Raw genomic sequence first — 26,403 nt, forward strand, 5'->3', positions numbered from 1 at the left:
CTGACTCTGGGTTCTTACCTTTCACCCAACTCTGCCGACCTTCTACACTCCTCTGCCTTTCATCGCTTCTCTCAGATTTCCCTTCCTTTTCCCTCTCCTATTTCACTCTTCCTTTCCTCTTATTTTAATTTCCCCACATTTCCCCCTCTACCTTCTAGTCTTCCTCTTCTCATGCTTTACTCTTTCATATCGGAGGCGGAGGAGAGATTTATCGCGTAGCCTCCTAGCTCCGTACTCATCGTTTCAGAGGTTTTTTTGAAAGCTCTACTTGAGTCTTGATTACACGGATCACACACTCTTCCTCTCCTCATCTCCCTTTCCTTCTGACACACACACACACACACACGCACGCACTGATTCATCAGGCCACTGTCCAAGGAGTAAAATCGTAGCAATAAAAGCCTCCTGTCAGTATGCATGCCTGTCTTTGTCTGGCTGGAGTGTACAGTGAGATTCATGGTATGTCTGTGTGCTCTCATTGCTCCAAGCGTATAATTCTCATGCACATAAATCCTACTGCTCATATTTGGGCCCTCTGCTGTTGCTCCACCACTGTCTATATAAGGCAAATTGACATTATGACATTGGGACCATGTTCACCACTATGATTGGTTTTGATGAGTGAAATAAATCGGTAGTGTGCTTCTGAGAAAGGGTCACTGGCTCCTCGGAAGAGTCAGGGTTAAAGGTCCGACCTCAATTACTATGTTTTGAGTAAATGAGTACACCACTGTCAGAGATTGTGTGTCCAAGAAAAGTGTCTGGCCCATCCCTGTCCCCTGGGTGAGGCAGTGATTTGAGATGAGTGAGTAGGACAGTGCCAGTGAGGTTAGCAATATAAGCTGAGGTCTGACAGCAACCACCATGGTATTTGCCCTTTTTTAAAAGCGCTGTGTGCCAGACACTGAGAGAGTGAGACAGGCAGACGGAAAACTGATAAATTGAACACAAAGAAAAGAGACGGAAGGAAGATGGACAAACAGACACGCACCGACAGGCGAGGGACTGATGGACAGACAGACACGCGGAAGACTGAGGCTGAAAGGCTGGAAGGCTGAAAACGGGTTGAAGGAAGACTGACTGATGGAAGGCAGACAGAAAACAGAAGGAAAATAGACGGACTGAAAGAAGACAGACGGACGTATTGGAGGTTGAGAGAAAAGTAGAGATTAGATGGACATGAAGCCGTTTCTTTGCCGTCGTTTTAGTTGTCTGTCCCACAAAATCTTTATCCAAAAGGATAAGCAGTGATTAGCTTTAAACGGTCTAGCTCACAATAAAATGTACGTTTCTTCATAACAGAAAATTGCTGGGTATGATCTAGCATTTGAGGCAAGCGATCTGCGAGCTGGAATAATCCTCAGTTTGAATCTGATAGTGTTTATTTTATGACATGTTTTGTGACTATTAATAAGAGTGTGATCTCACGTACTCTTTGGCCCAAGCCTCACCTGGTTCTCATATTCCTATTTAGTCCACATAGTCCAACATTTTGGGCACCCCTGCTTTACATTCAGTAATACCCCTGCGGTGTGTTCCAGACGTCAATAGCTACATTTTGTCTTGTCTTTGTCACAGCATGCACTGGAATCACAATCACACATCAGAATACTCGTCGGCCTAGGGAGAGACTTTCCCAGACCACCGTCCCACCTAGTACTGCGGAAATCCAGAAGGCATTTGGAGTGTGATTACTAAATGGGTCATTCGATTCCCAGGCCCCCCGGGGGGTGAAATGCTTTCTCACGAAATTGAAATAACAGCGCTGCTGCCTTTTTGTGTTAGAAGCATTTGAAGATTGTGCTTGTGTTGGAGTATGGTGTGCAGCTCCACTCCTGGCACTAGCTGAGATAGTGAAGTGCAATGCTTATTTAAACACAATCTCTCTCGTGTGTGACAACAAGCAGGAGGAATGGGGTCAATTTAGCTGCAGGGAATTGGGCGGTAGCCTGACTTATTCACTCTACCTGTGAGTCATATTCCGTAACATTTCACAGCATGATATTGGTGCCCTCTTTCACCCACCCCTTGCCTGATTTTGCTCTCTGCTTTACCTCTTTCACCCCTTGCCTGATTTTGCTCTTTGCTTTACCTCTTTCACCATTACCCTCTTGTTCTCCCAATTTCCAGATCTAAAGCCAGTTACTCATGCTCAGTAGACAGGGATACAAATCTAATGGCAATTTATTATTTTAAAGGGATGGTATAAAAATATGTTCCTGAGTGATCGGACAGTCCTACTCCCAACCGGAGGTCCATACCTAGAAATGTCATGGCTGTCAAAGCAGGCATTCTTCCAATAAGTTGACTCTGGAGACTGTCATGGTGAGATCCCCATATTAGTATGTGGTCTCTGACCGAGTCAGTGTGTTGCAACCAAACCAGGGACCTCAGCAACGTCAACAAACACTCAACCAACCTCTTTAACATCAGAGATGCCCAGAACACTTTTGGTTCTGATACTGTATCTGTGGTCCTTTTGGTGTAAACAAATTAAGCTATGTTTGTCTTTTTTCTATATCCATGTGTTGCGTATTTCTCGGGTATTTTTTGAGTGAGGTCAGGAGTCCCCACACCAAGTAAAAAAAAAAAAACCCTGTATATAAGCTGCAGTATTGCAGATAGGGCATGTTGTGATACATTGGGACTTCACTTGCCAAGTGGTTTAGAAGGTGGAGGAGCCAGGTGATAATTTGCTTTCCTGTCTGTTCTAGTTGCAGTGTGTCACATGCCTGCAGTAGACCGTCTTGTATAGGGCAATGGGAGAATCACGGCTTTGTCTGTATAGTGCATCATCTCTGTGGAAACAATATTCTCATTCCAAACTGGAGGAGGAATTTCTCTCCACTCACAGCTCAGGGCTGCACGAGCCAATAGAATCACTTCAGCTGAATCAGTCCATTACTACCACACAACACTAGCAGGTTTTTACAGACCGGGTTGATGGAGTAGCTAACTGTACTTACGTCAAGTATAATTGCTATACTGTTATTTGTCTCCTAATCAAGAGTAGGGAAATAATCTATTGAGGATAGAGCGACGTGATTAGGAGATTTGGAGACGACGGAGCAGAGATGGAGTTGAGAGACGGACGAGGTTTGGATAAGATCAGACTATACGACAGTGATAGTTATACGTTGTGGTCTGTTGCATCTTCCGCCTCCGCAACCTATTCTTTGTCCTGCTGCTGCTGCTGCTGCTTTTAAAGTAGGGTTCACAGTAAAGCCAGATGAACAGCCTGAGAGATGGGATCGCCATGATCATCCTGCCCTCTCAGCATGTCACCCAGCTCGTTGTCTACCAGCCTAAGTTAAAAACCCCGATAACATTTAAAAAGAACACATCCTACTGCTCTCCAACATCCATATCACACAAAGCCTGGCCGTGCAAACATACTGTTCGTTCCGTTCCGCTGTTCCAACCAGCAAAATAAAGTTCGGAAGCAGTTCGAACCACAAAAAAAGTAATGGTTTATAGCATTCCTTTTTTTAACTTGTGAATTATTATTTATTTTTTACATTTAGCTAATTAAATGACTTTACCAATCAGTGCGGATAGAGTAGGCAAGCTGGTTGTTTACATGCATGCTGGACAGACAAGTGTATACAAGATGCAACAGAAATTTTGCGGGTGGCGGAAGAGAGTTGAGGAGGCTTGAAGCACTGGGCATCTTGTTATGACATGCATTATTTGAATTAGGTCCACAGAATTCTGTCTAGGAGGAGGGGCTTATATCTTCTGAATCATGCTTGTACATCAGTACAGTAGCCTATGCTTAGGGGGGGTCAGGTAGCCTGAACGCGCGCGCACATACTTGCAAGAATTTCAGCTTGCAGGCAGACACTTGAATAAGGTTCTGAGTGACAGAGTGAGGGCTTTGCGTAGGCACTTTGCTGCTTTTTTTTGTGGGACTGGAAACCTTGTTGTGGCACGTAAAATAACAGTATTACCTGGTTCCCAAGCTTTTACAATAAAGGTTCTGTTCCGGAACGATATGGATCACTTTCGTTCCAGGATCTGTTTCTGTTCCTTGAAAAATATATATATATTTTCAGTTTTTTGGTTCTGTTCCCTGAAAAATGTTCCAACCCCTGATATTGTCCTTTTGTTGAGCTTTGTATGATTTGCACAATACTTTGAACCATGTGTTTTTGAATGGTTGTATCTTATCTAGTCAATTAGATAATGAAATTGTAATATATGATCTGACCCAGTTTCTTATGAGGAACAATTATTTGGTTGATGAATTTATGGAAACAATTGACGAGAGCCCCTGAAAGAAAGCACAAGAAAGTCTTAAAGTTAGAAGTAGGAAAGCGCCACTTAGCTAGCCTGTATGTTTCCATAGCATAGAGTTTCACACTAGTCTACACAGTGATGTCACCCCACAATCACATAAGTAGCCCCCTGTCTCATTCCCCCTTGTGAACAGTGTTATGGCAGCGCAGTGGTATGTGATATGCACACTTCCCTTACAGAGCACCTTCACCACTAATTCCACCACACACTCAGTGTTTTCCCTAAGTACATGGCGTAGCAAGGGAGTTCTGGGCTGGGGGGGGGTGAATTTCCCCCAAGTGAATTTCTTTTGCAGTACAATTTCTCTTTTGGTGGCCTCTGGTACATTCTAATACCTTGATTCCATCTGAGATACACAGCTACATTATTGGATACTTTAACAACTTTACCTCCCAGATTCGTAAAATGAGTTGTCGTATTGAGTAGAAAGACGTGACTTTGAAATTGTTGTTTTGGATATCGCCTGGGCTTATGACTATTTCCTCAATAAAATAACCTTTTTTAACATTAATCCCGTCTTCTCTTAAGATTAGTCACATTTACAGTTGTCCTGCAATATATGAATTGCCACAATGATGTTTGTTCTTCAAATATGTATAGTATTGGCTCTACTGCTGTGGACACTCGGCATATACTACCCACCACAGCGACCTGTATGCTCTCGTTGGCTGGTCCTCGCTACATATACGTCGCCAAACCCACTAGCTCCAGGTCATCTATAAGTCTTTGTTAGGTAAAGCTCTGCCTTATCTCAGCTCACTAGTCACAGTAGCAACACCCACCCGTAGCATACGCTCCAGCAGGTATATTTCACTGGTCATCCCCAAAACCAACACCTCCTTTGGCCGCCTTTCCTTCCAGTTCTCTGCTGCCAATGACTGGAACAAATTGCAAAAATCACTGAAGTTGGAGACTAATATCTCCCTCACTAACTTTAAGCATCAGCTGTCAGAGCAGCTTACCAATTGCTGCAGCTGCACACAGCCCATCTTTAAATAACCCATCCATCCAACCAACTACCTACCTCATCCCCATATTTGTTTTTCTGCTCTTTTGCACACCAGTATTTCTACTTGCACATCCTCATCTGCACATGTATCACTCCAGTGTAAATTGTAATTACTTTGCCACTATTGGCCTATTGCCTTACCTCTTTACTTCATTTGCACACACTGTACACAGATTTTCCCATTGTGTTATTGACTGTACGTTTGTTTATTCCATGTGTAACTCTGTTGTTTTTGTCGCACTGCTGTGCTTTATCTTGGCCAGGTCGCAGTTGTAAATAAACTTGTTCTCAACTAGCCTACCTGGTTAAATAAAGGTGAAACAAAAATAAAATAAGGAAACAATGTGTCTTTTTGTAATTTAGGTGAACTGTCCCTTTAACTGTTTGTCAATCAATCACTGTGGGTGGGATTATCAGGGGAGGGGGCAGGATGTTTGAGTCAGAGTTGGTAGGGTTCCAGACCTGTCAATCACTGTGGGTGTGACTTTGAGGGAAGGTGGTAGATTAGTAATCTAGTCAGAAAAACAAGTCTTACAAATTAATTTACTCTGGCAAATACTAAATCTAGTCTCCTCTTTACAGACGGTAGGCAATTAAGGTCACAGTTATGAAAACTTAGGACACTAAAGAGGCCTTTTCTTCTGACTCTGAAAAACACCAAAAGAAAGATGCCCAGGGTCCCTTCTCATCTGTGTGTATGTGGCATGCTTAGGCATGCTGCAAGGAGGCATGAGGACTGCAGATGTGGCCAGGGCAATAAATTGCAATGTCTATACTATGAGATGCCTAAGACAGCGCTACAGGAAGACAGGATGGACAGCTGATCGCACTCACAGTGGCAGACCACGTGTAACAACACCTGCACAGGATCGGTACAGCAGAATATCACATCTGCGGGACAGGTAAAGGATGGCTACAACAACTGCCCGAGTTACACTGGGAACGCACAATCCCTCCATCAGTGCTCAGACTGTTCGCAATAGGCTGAGAGGCTGGACTGAGGGCTTGTAGGTCTGTTGTAAGGCAGGTCCTCACGAGACATCACCGGCAACAACGTCGCCTATGGGCACAAACCCACCGTCGATGGCCCAGACAGGGCTGGCAAAAAGTGGTCTTCACTGACGAGTCGCGGTTTTGTCTCACCAGGGGTGATGGTCGGATTTGCTTTTATTGTCGAAGGAATGAGCGTTACACCGAGGACTGTACTCTGGAGTGGGATCTATTTGGACGTGGAGGTTCTGTCATGGTCTGGGGCGGTGTGTCACAGCGTCATTGGACTGAGCTTGTTGTCATTGCAGGCCATCTCAATGCTGTGAGTTACAGGGAAGACATCCTCCTCCCTCATGTGGTACCCTTCCTGCAGGCTCATCCTGATATGACCTTCCAGCATGACAATGCCACCAGCCATACTGCTCGTTCTGTGTGTGATTTCCTGCAAGACTGGAATGTCAGTGTTCTTCCATGGCCAGCGACGAGCCCGGATCGCAATCCCATTGAGCACGTTAGGGACATGTTGGATCGGAGGGTGAGGGCTAGGGCCATTCCCCCCAGAAATGTCCAGGAACTTGCAGGTGCCTTGGTGGAAGAGTGGGGTAACATCTCACAGCAAGAACTGGCAAATCTGGTGCAGTCCATGAGGAGGAGATGCACTGCAGTACTTAATGCAGCTGGTGGCCACACAAGATACTGTCACATGTCTGTGGAACTTGTTCATTTTATGTCTCAGTTGTTGAATCTTATGTTCATTCAAATATTTACACATGTTAAGTTCGCTGAAAATAAACGCAGTTCACAGTGAGAGTTTAGTTCATTCTATTGGGAGAAGGCTATACAGACTTTTCTGGCTAGTGAATTGAAATGTTTAAATGAAAGAAGCCTAGTTAATTAAGTGGAAAAAGTAGCTGGCTAACTATCTGACGCTATTTAGCCAAAGGCCAGCGCTTATGGAAAATACTGCACTCGTTTGTGCGCACACACACACATGCTACACAAATGCTGTTAGAATGGGATTTGTGTGAGTTTGCGTATTTATTATCTCTGGGGGCTATTCATAGTGTGATGAATTGTTACTCATGTGCTGACTGAACTAACTGTACTACAATGTATCAAATGTGAGATAGGGGGTCCCTCGGGGAAAAATGTTGTTACAAAGGTTGCTACAAACTGTATTTGCGTACTCAAATCATGTTCACCCTCTACCCCGTTGTACATTTGTCATGGTACCATAATACAATGCTGGTCTCAATGCCTGCCACATGCTTGCCTTCGACACCACAGGCAGGCTAGGGAGTGACATTATGTCTACAGTAACCATGGATTTTTGTCAATGGGTGATGTGTCACACTGTATTGATCAGACTGTGTGTGTTGTGTTTTTCAGTCGGTGGCCAAGACCGGACGGCTGCTTATCAGTCACGAGGCTCCAATCACCGGAGGCTTTGCTGCTGAGATCAGCTCCACAGTGCAAGTAAGTGTGTTTGTGTGTGGTCATGCATGCAGAGGGTTCTATTGGAATCCCAGGGGGCCTTCAGAGGTGAGATGTGGGACGGATTGCACATGGACAGTAGGGTATCTGTGTGGATGGGGGTTTGGGTTGGGCTTTCTCTGTTTGAAATGTGAAATGAAGTTCAAATGTCTTTCAGTGGGTGTCCTCGGGGTCAGGCAATAAATCTGAGCTTAAGAGGCACTGACAGACACACTATACCAGTCTAAAGTTTTAAAACACCTACTCGTTCAAGGGTTTTTATTTTATTTTAACTATTTTCTACATTGTAAAGTAATAGTGAAGCCATAAAAACTATGAAATAACACATATGGAATCATGTAGTAACCAAAAAAGTGTTAAACAAATCAAAATATATTTTATATTTGCGATTCTTCAAATAGCCACCCTCAGTTGTGTTGTCACAAGGTAAGGGTGGTATACAGAAGATTTGGTAAAATACCAAGTCCATATTATGGCAAGAACAGCTCAAATAAGCAAAGCGAAACGACAGTCAACATTTCAATAACTTTTATAGTTTCTTCAAGTGCAGTCACAAAAACCATCAAGCGCTCTGATGATACTGGCTTTCATGAGGACTGCTATAGGAATGGAAAACCCAGAGTTACCTCTGCTTCAGAGGATATATTCATTAGATTTACCAGCCTCAGAAATTGCAACCCAAATAAATGCTTCACAGAGTAATAGTAACAGACACATTTCAACATCAATTGTTGAGAGGAGACTGCGTGAACCAGGCCTTCATGGTTGAATTGCTGCAAAGAAACCACTACTAAAGAACAACAATAAGAAGAAGTGACTTGCTTTGGCCAAGAAACACGAGCAATGGACATTAGACTGGAAATTTGTCCTTTGGTCTGGAGTCCAAATTGGAGATTTTTGGTTCCAACCGCCGTGTCTTTGTGAGACGCATTGTGGGTGAACAGATGATTTCCTTATGTGTATTTCCCACTGTAAAGCATGGAGGAGGAGGTGTTATGATGTGGGAGTGCTTTGCTGGTGACACGGTCTGATTTATTTAGAATTCAAGGCTTACTTAACCTGCATAGCTTCCACAGCATTCTGCAGCGATACGCCATCCCATCTGGTTTGCTCTTAGTGGGACTATCATTTGTTTTTCAACAGGACAATGACCCAAAACACCTCCAGGCTATGTAAGAGCTATTTGACCAAGAAGGAGAGTGATGGAGTGCTACAGCAGATGACCTGGCCTCTACAATTTCCTGACCTCAACCAAATTAAGATAGTTTGGGATAAGTCGGATCGCAGAGTAAAGGAAAAGCAGCCAACAAGTGCTCAGCATATGAGGGAACTCCTTCAAAACTGTTGGAAAAGCATTCCAGGTGAAGCTGGTTGAGAGAATGCCAAGAGTGTACATAGCTGTCAAGGCAAATGGTGCCTATTTGAAGAATCTCAAATGTAAAAATTGTTAACACTTTTATGGTTTACCACATGATCCCATATGTGTTATTTCATCGTTTTGATGTCTCCACTATTATTCTACAATCTAGAAAATAGTAAAAAAAATAAAAATAAAGAACATCCCTTGAATGTGTAGGTGTTCTAAAACGTTTGACCTGTAGTGTATGTCATATGTCATACTGAAACTTGCTAAACTTTGTCAGTTGAAATTAGTAATATATATTGGATCAAGACAGTTGAAACTAATACTCAACCTTGTCTGTGGATACATTTTCTGCTCATGGAATGTACTGGGGGTGTATCCCCTTTCCCTCCCTCCCGCCCTCTGTCTAATGAAGACTCTGCTCTGGCTTGGTGAGGGCATGATCAAAGTTTTTGATTCTGTGTTCATTTCAGGGAGAACGTGAGAGGGTTTGAGCCATAGTTTCACCTCCTTGAGCTATTCCTGAGTTATGATTATGACCCTTGTCAGCAGGGTGTTTTTTTTTTCAAAATTATTATTTAGATTCCCCCCTAGACCACAATCAAAGGAATCTGGTTAATGGCATGCTATTCAGTGTAGGCATTACCTCAAGTGGATGATGCCCTGTGTGTCTGCATCAGCTTTGGTGTGGCGCTGAGGGCCCTCGAATTGGACCTTCTCATCTCCCTGGCTGTCACTCATGTTGTTGTTGTTATCCCCAGACCTGCTTATTGGTAGGATTATTGGTCTATGAGTCATAGCCATGTTTTCACATGTTTTGTGTCCCGAGGTAACCAGCAGTATTTTTAGTCATGAACCAAGGTTTTAAATGGATCGCCATGCTCCACTGTTGAATGTGAGAAAGCATATGGTGAATAGAACGGTTTATAGAATTTATTGTGCATAGCAATTAGCTTTATGAGCTTTGTGTATGATGAGGAATTGTTGAGACTGCTTTCATCTCGCGCCAAATGAATCCTCAACCACTACTGACAGAATACATGATCACACGCACTTGCACCTCATGTCTATGTGTATCCAGGTGTTGCGGCCACATGCCACATTGTCCCCCCTCTAGAGCAGGGCACACACACACACTCTCTCGTGGGTCAAGTTCCCTTGGCAACGTGACCTCGCTGGCTCCGGAGGGCCCACTTGCAGCCTGTACAGATGGCCAAGGGTGGTGGTCAGTACTGCGACTCGCCGGACTGTGGTGACTCACCCGCTAACAACGGGGATGTGGCGTGGGTTCCACGCTGATAATGCCATGAAACGGAAAAGGCGCTAAAAATAGAGCTTTTAGCAGGAAGGTGCTGAGCTATCGGACCTGGGTCAAGCATCTGGGAACTTCAACAACAATGTATCAAGTGCTCTCAGTGGAACGACCAGAAAGGGTCGTTCCATGACTTAACAAGAGTCGAGAGCAGAGAGGGAGACACCACACCTCATCACCAGTCAGAAGCAGAGAGGGAGACCTGCACCACACCTCACAACCAGGGTCAACAGCAGAGAGGGAGACCTGCACCACGCCTCACAACCAGGGTCAACAGCAGAGAGGGAGACCTGCACCACGCCTCACAACCAGGGTCAACAGCAGAGAGAGACCTGCACCACGCCTCACAACCAGGGTCAACAGCAGAGAGGAAGACCTGCACCACGCCTCACAACCAGGGTCAACAGCAGAGAGGGAGACCTGCACCACACCTCACAACCAGGGTCAAAAGCAGAAAGGGAGACCTGCACCACACCTCACAACCAGGGTCAAAAGCAGAAAGGGAGACCTGCACCACACCTCACCACCAGGGTCAAAAGCAGAAAGGAGACCTGCACCACACCTCACCACCAGGGTCAAAAGCAGAAAGGAGACCTGCACCACACCTCACCACCAGTCAAAAGCAGAAAGGGAGACCTGCACCACACCTCACAACCAGGGTCAAAAGCAGAAAGGGAGACCTGCACCACACCTCACAACCAGGGTCAAAAGCAGAAAAGGAGACTTGCACCACACCTCACCACCAGTCAGAAGCAGAGAGAGAGAGACCTGCACCACACCTCACAACCAGGGTCAACAGCAGAAAGGGAGACCTGCACCACACCTCACAACCAGGGTCAACAGCAGAGATGGGAGACATGTACCACACCTCACAACCAGTCAGAAGCAGAGAGGGAGACCTGCACCACAACTCACAACCAGGGTCAACAGCAGAGATGGGAGACATGTACCACACCTCACAACCAGTCAGAAGCAGAGGGCGAGACCTGCACCACACCTCACAACCAGTCAGAAGCAGAGAGCGAGACCTGCACCACACCTTACCACCAGGGTCAAAGGCAAGACTCGGCCTGGAATATCCCATTCAGGGGCACATGGCGGAAATGAAGGCCTGTGATACTAATGGCTTATGGTTTGGTATGGGTTACTATTACAATTGACGAAATGCATGCTCAGCTGTCAGAGTCCAGGACTCAACTTTTCTTCTATTCTTTATGTGAAATATACTTTGAACAATGTACAAATAGCTTTTCTTTGAAGTGACAGGGCTGAGAGTATGCCTTGATTTACCCACCCTGGAGCTTGTTGTTTAATTTGGTTTGTTGAAGAATAAATAATTGAAATCAGGCCGTCAGTAGGCTTATCCCGACGTTCAGCTGTTTTGTCTTAGCAAATGTTCAGCTGTTTTGTTATCTGGCTCTGAGGCATGTGCCAACTCTTTTCCACCCCTTTCCATGTGTTAGTGACTCCAGGAGTGGCTATACATAAGGCTTTTGTCAATGTATTATGTCTGGACAGCTGGGTGAAGCTGAACGATAATCGGTTCAAAGCCAACTGCCTCAGGGCAGTGAAAGCACGGTCCAATTATGGATTAGTTAGACTTTCTTTCAAATTTGGAACAGCGGCGTTAAGGGTTTGAAAGTTTCCATTCGGTGGATTAGCTGCACCTCGTTAAAGGTGTTGTCATTGGCTGACCTCGACTCAGATCAGTGCTTCTCTGCTGACTTACAATGGACCTCAGGGATACAAAGAGGGCCATGGTAAACTTGAGCAGCCTCTCCCATACTACTGTGCGTACAGCTTTGTGATAATTAACACATGGACCTCGCTGGGCTACACACAGTACCAGTCAAAAGTATGGAATCATGTAGTACCAAAAAAAAAGTGTTAAACAAATCAAAATATATTTTCCATTCTTCAATGTAGCCACCCTTTGCCTTGATGACAGCTTTGCACACTCTTGGCATTCTCTCAACCAGCTTCACGAGGAATGCTTTTCCAACCGTCTTGAAGGAGTTCCCACATATGCTGAGCACTTGTTGTCCCAAACCATCTCACTTGGGTTGAGGTCGGGTGATTGTGGAGGCCACGTCATCTGATGCAGCACTCCATCACTCTCCTTGGTTAAATAGCCCTTACACAGCCTGGAGGTGTGTTGGGTCATTGTCCTGTTGAAAAACAACTGATAGTCCCACTAAGCGTATCACTGCAGAATGCTGTGGTAGCTATGCTGTTGTGTGCCTTGAATTCTAAATAAATCACTGACAGCGTCACCAGCAAAGCACCCCACACCATCACACCTCTTCCTCCGTGCTTAACGGTGGGAACCACACATGCTGAGATCATCCGTTCACCTACTCGGCGTCTCACAAAGACATGGCGGTTGGAACCATAAATCTCAAATTTGGACTTATCAGACCAAAAGACAGATTTCCAGCAATTCGACCATGAAGGCCCGATTCACGCTATCTCCTCTGAACAGTTGATGTTGCGTTGTTTGTCACTTGAACTCAGAAGCATTTATTTGGGCTGAGGCTGGTAACTCTAATGAACGTATCCTCTGCAGCAGAGGTAACTCTGGGTCTTCCTTTCCTGTGGTGGTCCTCATGAGAGCCAGTATAATCATAGCGCTTGATGGATTTTGCCACAGCACTTGAAACTTTCAAAGTTCTTGAAATGTTCCAAATAGGGCTATCTTCTTTATACCACCCCTACCTTGTCACAACAAAACTGATTGGCTCAAATGCATTAAGAAGGAACATTTATGGAATTTAACTTTTAACAATGCACACCTGTTAATTGAAATGCATTCCAGGTGACTACCTCATGAAGCTGGTTGAGAGAATGCCAAGGGTGTGGAAAGCTGTCATCAAGGCAAAGGGTGGCTACTTTGAAGAACCTCAAATGTAAAATATATTTTGATTTGTTTAACACTTGTTTTTGGTTACTACATGATTCCATATGTGTAATTTGATAGTTTTGATGTCTTCACTATTATTCTACAATGTATAAAATAGTAAAAATAAAGAAATCCCTTGAATGAGTAGGTGTCCTAACTTTTGACCGTTAGTATATAGTATTTATAGGCTAGACCCCTGGGATTGGATCGTGCAGTAGAGGCTGTGCTTACAAGCAACACTGTGGCTTTAAGTCTCTGTTTCACGCTATAGACGGAAGTACACTTAGCGTTACTTGAGATACACAAGCAAAACTAGAACATCCATTTTATTTTTTTATTGAGTACCTACATTTGATGCTGCATCTCCCCAGTCACTGCAAACACCAATCCCAGATTATAAACTGGGTGGGTCGAGCCCTGAATGCTGATTGGCTGACTGCCGTGCTATATCAGATTGTATACCACAGGTATGAAAAAACATGTATTTTTACTTCTCTAATTAAGTTGGTAACCAGTTGATAATAGCGATAGTTATGTCTTGCTTAAGAACAGCCCTTAGCTGTGGTATATACCACACACCCTCGGCCCTTATTGTTTTAATTATACACTGCCTTTGGTCCCGTAACCTTTGCTGTTGACCTATCACAGCTTTCAGACGTGTTGGAATCATCCACTCTGGTTGCTCTGCCAAGTTCCTTCCTTTATTTGTGTAATGGGAATGGCGCGGAGTCCCGCATCAAACTCCAACCCAACGCACATCGCTGAGTTGTGGTACTACTGGTCGGTCTTCCATTCCGGCCCAGTTGGGGTTGGTCAAAGTTGAAAGCCTGCGGTTCTCTGACATAATTGCCTTCCGAATCAGAAGCAGAACCCTTGTTTGCCTGTCAGGTCATTTAACGAGTCCAGGACACTCAAGAAAAAGAGATTTCAAATCTCAATCAGCCCTTCCTGGTTAAAAAAAGAAAAAAAATATAGCTGGTTTGTTTCCTCAGGCCTTGTTTTCCTGCACCTTCTTCCACTGTAAAACCATGGCTGGATACCCTCTGTCTCTCTCCCTCACAGGATACACCAATTGCCTTCAGAGGGATGTGTTTATGGAAGAGCCCTGTTAAGCTTCACACACTGAGGAAAGTAAAATTGGATAGTATACAGGCTGTGGTAGAGTATGGACATGAGTTATCGCTCCATGTTCTCCTCTTTGCCAGTTGATTGGTTGAATGGCCACATTCTAGCATGAAACCCTTTTTGGCCAGTTTGGGTATTAATTCATCCATACTGGTCCATCCTTTACCTGCAGAGGTAGATTTGAATCTAAATTGCAAGGAATTCCCCTAAATTTGACCTCCAACAGAATGATCAGTGATTCATTTTTCCTTCCAGGAAGGTGCTTAGTAAGTAATATATTTAAGTACCAGTACACAGGAAGTCTATAATTAACTCCTCTAATCAGTCTCTAAAAGCCTCCAGTGTTGATGAACCCACTAACTGCGGCTGTCTTTGAACCCTCTGAAACCTTTGTTCATCGGGGAACCATGGAAGCAAATAAACAAATACTTTTAAGATCAAAATGGATTTTCCAAGATGTCTTTAAAAAAAAAAAAATTAAAGACCACACCATGTATTACTTGTAAACCCAGTAAAATAAGAACACTGATGGGGGGGGAAAAAAATCTATGGACTGCTGTCAACGTCAGAGCGGTGTTGAAATGGCCTATGTAAGACTGACAACGATACAGTTTAAACGTTGCTGAGAGACTAGGCAGAGGAAAGTACCCCAGCAGTGAGATCTCACTGTTGCTTTCTTATGTACTGCTCCACACAGTGCATTCTGAAAGTATTCAGACCCTGTGACTTTTTCAACATTTTGTTACATTACAGCCTTATCGTAAAATGGATTTAATTGTCGTCGTCCCCCCAAACAACATCAATCTACACACAATACCCCATAATGACAAAGCAAAACAGGTTTTAAGAAATGTTTGGAAATTTATTTTTTTAAATACAGTATTCAATCCTCGGTTGCAAAACTCACTACAGAGTTCCAAACTGCCTCTGGAAGCAACGTCAGCACTAACTGTTTGTCGGAAGCTTCATGAAATAGGTTTCCATGGCCCAGCAGCCGCACACAAGCCTAAGATCATCATGCGCAATGCCTATTGTCGGCTGGATGGTGTAAAGCTTGCCGCCATTGGACTCTGGAGCAGTGGAAACGCGTTCTCTGGAGTGATGAATCACTCTTCACCATCGAGCAATCCAACGGACAAATCTGAGTTTGGGAGATGCCAGGCAAATGCTACCTGCCCCAATGTATTGTGACAACTGTAAAGTTTGGTGGAGGTGGAATAATGATCTGGGGCTGTTTTTCATGGTTTGGGCTAGACCCCTTAGTTCCAGTGAAGGGAAATCTTAACGCTACAGCATTCAATGACATTCTAGACAATTTTGTGCTTCCAAATTTGTGGCAACATTTGGGGTGGCCCTTTCCTGTTTCACCATGACAATATCCCAGTGCACAGAGAGAGGTCAAGATCGGTGTGGAAGAATCTGACTGGCCTGCACAGAGCCCTGACCTCAACCCCATCAAACACCTTTGGAATTAATTGGAACACCAACTGTGAGCCAGGCCTAATCTCCCAACATCAGTGCCAGACCTCACTAATGCTCTTGTAGGTGAATCCCTGCAGAAAAGTTCCAACATCTAGTGGAAAGCCTTCCCAGAAGAGTGGAGGCTAATATAGTAGCAAATAGGGGACCAACTCCATATTAATGCCATGATTTTGGAATGAGATGTTTGACGAGCAGGTGTCCACATACTTTTAGTAATGTACCATTAGCCCTATAATTAGGATGCCAAATTCATGATATTAATAAAACACTTTTACGTTTGGATATTGTCTTGTATTTGCAGGATGGTTGATTGATTTCAAAGGTAGTCTACAAGTTATTACTATGTTGGATTCATGCCTCCATCTCAACCAAAAATTGAAGTTGAAGAATAAGACTAAATCAAATCAAACTTTTTTAAAAGTGCATTTAAAGTTTGATTTGATTTATTGCTATTCTTTAACTTAGATTTTTGTTGGTGAATTATTATTATGAGTGTTGTACTGTGACCCTGGCTAGCCTTAAAAAAAATGTTTTGTCTTGTTTGCTTAATATAAGATATTTTAAATGATTTTGACTTTTACTTTTCATACTTAAGTACATTTAAAACCAAATACTTTAAGACTTTTATGCAAGTAGTATTTTACTGGGTGACTTACTTTTACTTGAGTCATATTTTAAGGTATCTTTACTTTTACTCATATGAAAATTGGATACTTTTTCCACCACTGCCAATATCCTGATAAAAATAAATATCCTATAAATCAGATTGGCTACACATGGTCTGTCTGCAAGGAACTTGAAACGTTGTATCAACTATTAACTTGGTCCAGCCCGAAGCTTGTGCTAGCAAACTTACAACATGATATAAAATGTTCTGGGCGCTCAGTTTCCCACGCCAGTGAGCTCCTGACACACAGCTGTAGGCTATTTGGGCAAGCGATAAGAAGTAATCAGGAAGGCCTATTTTATGAAGTTTCCATCGATCAGAGCATGACATTTTCTTCCCCTTTCATGCTGAGTGGTTATCAAAAGGGAGAGCCCTGTAAAGATTTTTCAAATAGGCTTCATTGAGGAACTATTGTCATTCTCAATGGATGTAAAAACAGACTTTGTTTACTTGCTGTTAGAGGTGAAGAAAAAATAACTTTTGAGAAGCCTCACAGTGATGGTGAGTTAAGACAATCAGAAATGGTGTCAGATCCCCAGATCTGGGCACATTTATAGGCCTACATTTGCTTCCAGGCAAGGTAGCCTTGGCCTACTTCTATACGTAGTCAGGTGCGTTTCCTTTCTCAAGATTGACAGGAGCACACCAAACAAAAGACGATTAATAAATTGATAAGTCATAAATGAAATGAAATGAACCAAAACCTATTAATCACAAGTGTAGCCTAGGTTGTGCTCGTTGCAAACAGTGTCCACTCCTACAATGAGAACAGTACGACTGTCATAATATATTGAGTGCATTAACATAAATTACCATAACCAAACAAACATTGTAGATTAGAAATGATGGGAATTTACTGTAAATGTAGGCTTACTACTGGTGTGCAATCCCCACGGCCTCTGCAATAGTTTAGTCCACTTAGACAGGCGTGAATCAGACAAGGTGTCTTGTGTGCCATTAGAAATATATATATAGAGAGAGATATTACACACACACACATATACAGTGCATTTGGAAAATAGTCAAACCCCTTGACTTTTTCCACATTTTATGTAACAGCCGTATTAAATATATATATATATTTTTTCATCAATCTACACACAATACCCCATAATGACAATCAAAGACAGTTGTTGTTTTTTCTTTGTGCAAATTTATAAAAAATAAAACTGAAATATGACATTTTCATAAGTATTCACACCTTTTACTCAGTGCTTTGTTGAAGCACCTTTGGCAGCGATTACAGCCAGCCTTCTTGGGTATAACGCTACAAGCCTGGCACACCTGTATTTGGGGAGTTTCTGCCATTCTTCTCTGCAGATCCTCTCAAGCTCTGTCAAGTTGGATGGGGAGCGTCACTGCACAGCTATTTTCAGGTCTCTCCAGAAATGTTTGATTGGGTTCAAGTCTGGGCCATTCAAGGACACTGTTATTGACTGTTTGTTTATCCCATGTGTAACTCTGGGTTGTTTTTGTCGCACTGCTTTGCTTTATCTTGGCCAGTTCGAAGGTGTAAATGAGAACTTGTTCTCAACTGGCCTACCTGGTTAAATAAAGGTGGGGGGGGGACTTGTCTCAAGGACAGAGACATGTCCCGAAGCCACTCCTGCGTTGTCTTGGCTGTGTGCATAGGGTCGTTGTTCTGAGCGCTCTGGAGCAGGTTTTCATCAAGGTACTCTGTACTTTGCTCTGTTCATCTTTGCCTCAATCCTTGCTAGTCCCCCATTCCCTGCCACTGAAAAACATCCCCACAGCATGATGCTGCCACCACCGTGCTTCACCTTAGGAGTGGTGCCAGGTTTCCTCCGGACTTGACGCTTGGTATACAGTTCAATCTTGGTTTCATCAGACCAGAAAATCTTGTTCCTCATGGTCAGAATCTTTGGGTGCCTTTTGGCAAACTTCAAGCTGGCTCTCATGTGCCTTTTTTTACTGAGGAGTGGCTTCTGTCTGGACACTACCATAAAGGCCTGGCTGGTGGAGTGCTGCAGAGATGGTTGTCTTTCTGGAAGGTTCTTCCATCTCCACTGACCCCATCGAGTTCTTAGTCACCTCCCTGACCAAGCCCCTTCTTCCCCGATTGCTCAGTTTGGCCGGACAGCTCTGGTAGCCTTCCCCAAATCTGTGCCACAACACAATCCTGTCTCTGAGCTCTACGGACAATTCCTTCGACCTCGTGGTTTGGTTTTTGCTCTGACATGCGCTGTCAATTGTGGGACCTCATATAGACAAGTGTGTGCCTTTCCCAGTCATGTCCAATCAATTGAATTTACCACAGGTGGACTCCAATCAAGTTGTAGAAACATCTCAAGGATGATCAATGGAAACCAGATGCACCTGAGCTCAATGTCGAGTCTCATCTACATAAGCATTCTGACCCTTTAACATAAGGTATTTGTTTATTAGATTTAATAAATGTGCAAGCATTTCTAAAAGACTGTTTTCGCTTTTGTCTATGGGGTATTGTGTTTAGATTGCTGAGGATTTTTATTTATTTTATCCATTTAGAATAAGGCTGTAACGTAACAAAATGTAGAAAAAGTCAAGGGGTCTGAATACTTCCCGAAGGCACGATATTTGTGATGCTCGACTGGTTGACCGACAGCCTATCAATCAGAAAATTGACCAGTCTACTAATGAAGGTCAGTCCTAAAAATGTCCAGAGTACATATGAAATTCAACATAATTTCAACCACCCAATTTAATATAGGATGAATAATATTTTTTATGTTTCTACATGGAACTTTCAATGCAATTTCAGTATACATAGTTCTGATGATTATGTTGAAATTAGATTAATGTAACTTGACTCACAGGTTGTTAAGTAAATTTATTTAAGTGAAAATTTTACCCTAATTTCAATGTTTACAATGCTGGTTCAAATGAGATCAAAACAGAACTGGTTGATTACTTATTTCAAATCCAATGTATTTTCCACGTTGATTCCAAGTCACAATATGGATTCAGCTAGTGTGTGCCCAGAGGGCAGTGTGTGATTTGTCATTGTTGGCCGTCCCATTTGGTAATATTGGAATTATCCAATAGTGACTGAATTCCCCAATCTGTGGCTGTCGCTGACAAACTTTTTCTGTGTGACAGGAGACAAAAATGCGCAACTGCAAATCTAAACCTCTGCCAGTTGGTATTTTTAAATTTTTCTATATTGCCTCCTCGGGAGATGCAGTCCATAGTTTATTCTGCCATTTTGTCATATTTCTATACAGACATTTAAGTCAGATTGCGTATAATGATGTGTTTTCTCTAAAGATAAACAGCGATTTGATTGAAATCTGAGTTCTGTGGCACATCACCATTTAGCTGTGGTGACAAGCAACCAGACTGCTTTCCATCCTGCTTCCAGTAAGTAAATGTATTTCGAGGAGATTACAGTTAGGAATCTTACAGGAAAAAAAGCCTTTCGTACTGTCTTTCTGTCTGCCTGTGGATCATAGACTGTCTCATGAGACGTTCTCCCTTAATGCTGTGTGCACTCTAGAGACACGGAGGGTCCTCTATCATGACAGTAAATTGGGATAGATGGACTAGGCTACATGGCCTATGCTAAATTTTTCCATTCTTTCAAAAAGTCTGACAGGATTTATCACACTTCTGATGTAACTCTACAAAAATGCAGGCCTGACCAGACTCATCTCATTTGTTTTAAGTTTTATCTCCGTGATTAAGTGTGCTGTCAATCCTGTCACTGAAGTCCACTGCAGGCCCCCTCCAGCTGCCACACAAGTGTCTGCCTGTTACACTCCTAGCCCCCACTGAGCAACAAGACAAGGAAACCTGGTCAAAGAATATAATTAGTCGCAGCTCAATGTTTTTTATTTTCCTTAGCCACTGCCAGACATTGTGAGTGTCCTTTCTGAGAGTTCTGCATCAAGGAAGTCAACCACCTTCCAAGTGTTGAAGAGCTATTCAAGTTCTTTAGGACTGTGAAAACTGTAATTTTGTACTTAGAAGATTTTGACCTTAGAGGCTAAATTGATTCATGTTCTTGCCTCAACTAGGTGCAATAGGGAGAATATGCGAACTTATGGTCTTCTACATACAATGCATGATGTCCAGTCTCCCAGCTCTGCCCTAGACTGTTGGAGAAGACAGAAGGAGTTCTCCACGGAAACCGTTTGGCCCACTTGGCCATGGAGTGGCAGGCGGGGTGGGGTTGGATGGGGAGGGGATGCTGGCTGGCACTAACTGCTGGCATCCTTTTAAAGCTAATCACCACTAATTAGCGAGGCAGAGCGGGGCTGCCTGTAGTGGGCTGAGTAATGACACCCCCAACCCCCCTTTGATACACTACAGTGGGCCATGAGCCTTACACATGAGCCCATCGTTTTCCCTGTACGTTGTAAACATGTCAAATTGCTTGTAACACTGATGTATGACCTTTGTTGTACCACTGTGGTAATAATGTATACTGCGTATGTATTCCCGTCGCGTGGTACAGTAAACTCTAATGACCCAGAGGACCCTTTTGTCCGCCTGCCAATTCCTTTTTAACATATCAAAGCAACCTGAGACATGCCGCTGCTGGCAATGTAAAGCTATATCTGTAAATTAGACCCGGCGGGCCTGGCATGATACTGGGGACGTGGAGCCGACACGCATCTACAGGCTCTCTGTTGTTTTTACAGCCCATGAAATAAGGAGACACACAAAGGCTTTCTCATGGAGCCTGAATTTCTTCTGAACCCTGCCAGATGTTTTGGAGGAGATGGAACAACATATTACTGCAGAAACATGCAAACACAACACGATGTCCACAGAGCAGGGCTAGCCTTGTTTAGCTAGGGGTCTACAGAATCTGTTCTACAAGCTCAACGACTCCCTACTCGTCTTTGTCTCAGTTTTCAAGTTTGTGGCTGATTTTTGTCTTGTGTAGGTTTGATTGGGTGGGCTGTGAGCACACATCACATACACATTTTAAGAGGGTGTGTGAATGTGTGGTGTGTCTGTCTCTGTGTGTGTGAATGCTAGTTACTAAGACCCTATGGTTAATTTGGCTCAGCGATGGCTCTCCTCTCCTGTGGAAGCTATTGGCCCCTCCATTGCTTTCAGATGCTGTGGGAGGAGGTCAAAAGCCAATAGAGACATAAGCGATGGCTTGTTTTCCAGCGCTGCCAAAACACAAAGCTTTGCGCGTTGGCCTGCTCTGAGCTGAGATTTGAAATAAGCCATTTGTCTCCAACTTTTAAGGATGGTGGTAGTGAAGCTGGTAGTAATGTTCCAGTGAATCATTTCCAGTCTTACTGTGGCTACAGCCATGACAGTGAAACTGATTCCCCTCCACTGTCTCTCTGTCAAGCACAAGAGCAGGGGCCTGGAGTTTTTCCTGGTGTTAGGTAATCAGGATCCCCATTAGCTGTTGCAAAAGCAGCAGCTACTCTTCCTGGGGTCGACACTAAACATGAAACACTAGATAACGCAGAGCATTAATAGACAAGGACACAACTACATACATTTTTTCTTGGAAAGGCACACGTAACCTATGTAACAGTGCATACACAAACTGTCTAGGTCAAACAGGGGAGAGGCGTTGTGCTGTGAGGTGTTGCTGGTTTCAAAAAACAGATAAAGCTTTGCTGGGCTCTGTTCTGGGCCAGCTGCAGCTTAACTACAGTTGAAGTAGGAAATTTACATACACTTAGGTTGGTGTCATTAAAACTCGTTTTTCAACCACTCCGCAAATATCTTGTTAACAAACTATAGTTTTGGCAAGTCGTTTAGGACATCTACTTTGTGCATGACACAAGTAATTTTTGTTTACAGACAGATTATTTCACTTATAATTCACTGTATCACAATTCCAGTGGGTCAGAAGTTTACATACACTAAGTTGACTGTGCCTTAAAACAGTTTGAACAATTCCAGAAAATGATGTCATGGCTTTAGAAGCTTCTGATAGGCTAATTGACATCGTTTCAGTCAATTGGAGGTGCACCTGTGGATCTATTTCTAGGCCTACCTTCAATCTCAGTGCCTCTTTGCTTGACATCATAGGCAAATCAAAAGAAATCAGCCAAGACCTCAGAAAAACAATTGTAGACCTCCACAAGTCTGGTTCATCCTTAGGAGCAATTTCCAAACGCCTGAAGGTACCATGTTCATCTGTACAAACAATAGTACGCAAGTATAAACATCATGGGACCACGCAGCCGTCATACCGCTCAGGAAGGAGACATGTTCTGTCTCGTAGAGATGAACGTGCTTTTGTGAGAAAAGTACAAATCAATCCCAGAACAACAGCAAAGGATCTTGTTAAGATCCCGGACGAAACCGGTTCAAAAGTATCTATATCCACAGTAAAACGAGTCCTATATCGTCATAACCTGAAAGGCTGCTCAGCAAGGAACACGCCACTGCTCCAAAAACGCCATTAAAAAAAAGCCAGACTACGGTTTGCAACTTCACATGGAGACAAAAACCATACTTTTTGGAGAAATGTTCTCTGATCTAATGAAACAAAAATAAAACTGCTTGGCCATAATGACCATCGTTATGTTTGGAGGAAAAAAGGGGAGGCTTGCAAGCCGAAGAACACCATCCCAACCATGAAGCACAGAGGTGGTAGCATCATGTTTAGGGGGTGCTTTGCTGCAGGAGGTACTGGTGCACTTTTTTTTAAGATGGCATAATGAGGAAGAACAATTATGTGGATATATTGAAGCAACATCTCAAGACATCAGTCAGGAAGTTAAAGCTTGGTTGCAAATGCGTCTTCCTAATGGACAATGACCCCAAGCATACTTCCAAAGTTGTGGCAAAATGGCTTAAGGACAACAAAGTCAAGGTATTGGAGTGTCCATCCAAAGCCCTGACCTCAATCAATCCTATACACAATTTGTGGGCAGAACTGAAAAAGCGTGTGCAAAAGCAAGGAGGCCTACAAACCTGACTCAGTTACACCAGCTCTGTCAGGAGGAATGGGCCAAAATTCACCCAACTTATTTTGGGAAGCTTGTGGAAGGCTACCCAAAACCTTTGACCAGTTTGACGTTTGAATTTAAAGGCAATGCTACCAAATACTAATTGAGTGTATGTAAACTTCTGACCCGTTGGGAATGTGATGAAAGAAATAAAAGCTGAAAGAAATCGTTCTCTCTACTATTATTCTGATATTTCACATTCTTAAAATAAAGTGGTGATCCTAACTGACCTAAGACAGGGAATTTCTACTGGGATTAAATGTCAGGAATTGTGAAACTGAGTTTAAATGTATTTGGTTACGGTGTATGTAAACTTCAACTGTAGGTCTTTCCTTGCAGCACTAGACCACACGACTGGACAATAATCAAGATTAGACCAAATTAGAGCCTGCAGAACTTGCTTTTTGGAGTGTGGTGTCAAAAACAGAGCATCTCTTTATTACGGACAGACCTCTCCCCATCTTTTATGTTTTGACCATGATAGTTTCCAATCTAAGGTAACGTCAAGATATTTGGTCTCCTCAACTTGTTCAACAGCCACACACACAATTCATTACCAGATTCAGCTGAGGTCTAGAACATAGAGAATGTGGTCATGAAAAACTCTGGCCTCGTGTGTACCGCAAAGTCAGGTAAAGAGTTGCATTCACTGGGTCATGTTTAGGCACAAGAAGGATAGAAACCTAGTAAAACGGGGACATACTATTTCAACTTGTCTGACTAGAAATACTTCTGAATTTCCTCTTGCTACATTTTTCCAACGTAAGCCCCATTGAACACGACTTGTTACGATTACCCACACACCTGCAGAGCCTGTCGTCCATGTCAAGAGAGATGTAATGTGACTGCTGAGAGAGAGTGAAACTGACCACGTCCCTGTTGTGTGTCCACAGGAGGAGTGCTTCCTCAACCTAGAGGCGCCCATCGCTAGAGTCTGCGGCTATGACACTCCCTTCCCCCACATCTTCGAACCCTTCTACATCCCAGACAAGTGGAAATGCTTCGATGCTGTCAAGAAGTTGATCAGCTACTGATCTCCAACTACTGATCTCCAGGTGAGTACCACGTTGGAAGTTCTCTGGGGTTTGTAGTTTAATTGTGCAGCTTTTTTTTATTTTTTATTTTATCTGATCAAAATTCAAGACCATATGTTCACCTCCAACCACTTTTTAACATGGATTGATAAAGAACAATGATCATATCAGAAGCCTTATCAGTTATGCGTTCAGGAGTCGTAATGTTCTAAAACGTTGCCAATAGAAATGTATTTTGTAGAGCTGACATGATTCCATTTTTGACACGACTGAGGAGCACGCCTGTTCTGCATGATATATTTCTATCTGAAAAATCAAACATTACACCCCACTGAATGCAATCCTGATCTCTGTGCTCCTTGCAATTGTCCTCAAACATCTCACTATGGCTGACTGACAACCCATCTAGATTTAATGATTATGGTTCATGTTTTCGATTTAACTTGTGTAGCTCCATGCTGTTATTTTATAGTTTGTGTATTGCAAACGATTATCTATACATGTGGCAGAATTGATGAGTAATTCACTTTGAAATGGAGAGCGCTGTTGTCATTCGCCTCGATCGGCTGTGTTTAATCCTTTTTTTAATTGCCTGTGTCGTTTTGAGCACCATGTTGTAAAAACGAGCCTGGAAAGAAGTCAATACAGGGATGGTAAATTGAATTCGACAGTGGTCAACCCCCGCCTTTCTCTCACTCTCTCTCCCTCTGCTATGTCAAGTAAGATATCCGGACTGACGTACTGAACCTTTCTCTTCTCATTATTCTTCCCAGAGCCACCTCTCGGAGGACCAAGACTCCGAGCTCTCTCTCTCCATTGTTCTCACCAATGGACATCATGCATAAAAATACACGTTGTCGGCCATCCAATCAGGAAGCAGCATCCAGACGGAGCTCTTGGCCCTCCCTGTGCAAGCACAGACTGTTATTTCTGGTTTAGTGAACGTTTTCTGTAAATGGGGAATAGGTGTCCTCTTGGTCGACTCTCTTACTACTGTACGTTTTCTATCTTCAATGGTAAAACAGATCCACACAGACAGTTTCACAAACACTAGTGTGAGTACCAGTAAGTGTTATTCTATAGTAACTGACTGTTATAATAGTTGAATGTGTCTGCCTCAGTCTTCCCCGTTTTAATTTTACTCTTTGAATGACTCTTTGCCTTTCTCATCTTAGTTTTGTTTGACATCAAGTTGACTGTACTAAAAATAATGGACCTGTGGTTTTTTTAATGAAAATAAACTAATTGACCTTCGGCCTCATTATATTTGACAGTACTTTAAAGGGGCAATCTGAAGTAACTACATCCATTTTTTTTTAACTTAGAAATTAATGATATGTACCCATTGATTCTTGACGAATATATCTTATAAATGTCTCATGAGTTCAACTGTCATAACCCATCAAAACCCACAATATAAGCTTATTTTACTCCAATGTTTGTAAACACAGTCAATGTAAACAAACACTGTATAGACTCAACATGGTTACTATAATTTTTATATAATGGTCCTTGCATCCATAGCTCTATGAATTTGAGTGGTTACATTTCCCCACCCCATCCCTCAGCTTTTTGGCAAAACAGTGGCGGGGAGTGTTTCACCTGCTCATTGCCACTTTTTAATGTCTTGATGGTTTTCATAGCTGAGATGGTGAAGTCTTTATACTGGTCATTCACCTTTATGATGATGCTATGGAGGTGACCTTTGAGAATATTTGAGTAAGCTCTACTGAATCTGTTGTGGAATACCTCATCTGCGTTGTGCTCATTAGGGCAAAGTCCAAACAGTCCCTC

The 26,403-nt window shown here is 43.1% G+C and overlaps 1 protein-coding gene across 1 annotated transcript in view; it reads left to right on the forward strand.

Annotated features, from left to right (window-relative positions):
* Positions 1–25,870, forward strand: part of LOC112232547 (2-oxoisovalerate dehydrogenase subunit beta, mitochondrial) — an 82,428-nt gene extending 56,558 nt beyond the window's left edge. Inside the window, exons 9-11 of the mRNA XM_024399582.2 lie at positions 7,688–7,774; positions 24,469–24,630; positions 25,383–25,870. Coding sequence (XP_024255350.1) covers positions 7,688–7,774; positions 24,469–24,609 — 228 coding nt within the window. The 3' untranslated portion in view covers positions 24,610–24,630; positions 25,383–25,870. The remainder of the gene's footprint in view (positions 1–7,687; positions 7,775–24,468; positions 24,631–25,382) is intronic.
* Positions 25,871–26,403: the final 533 nt, after the last annotated feature.

The sequence above is a fragment of the Oncorhynchus tshawytscha genome, linkage group LG03 (assembly GCF_018296145.1).
Source record: "Oncorhynchus tshawytscha isolate Ot180627B linkage group LG03, Otsh_v2.0, whole genome shotgun sequence".
Classification (NCBI taxonomy): Eukaryota; Metazoa; Chordata; class Actinopteri; order Salmoniformes; family Salmonidae; genus Oncorhynchus; species Oncorhynchus tshawytscha.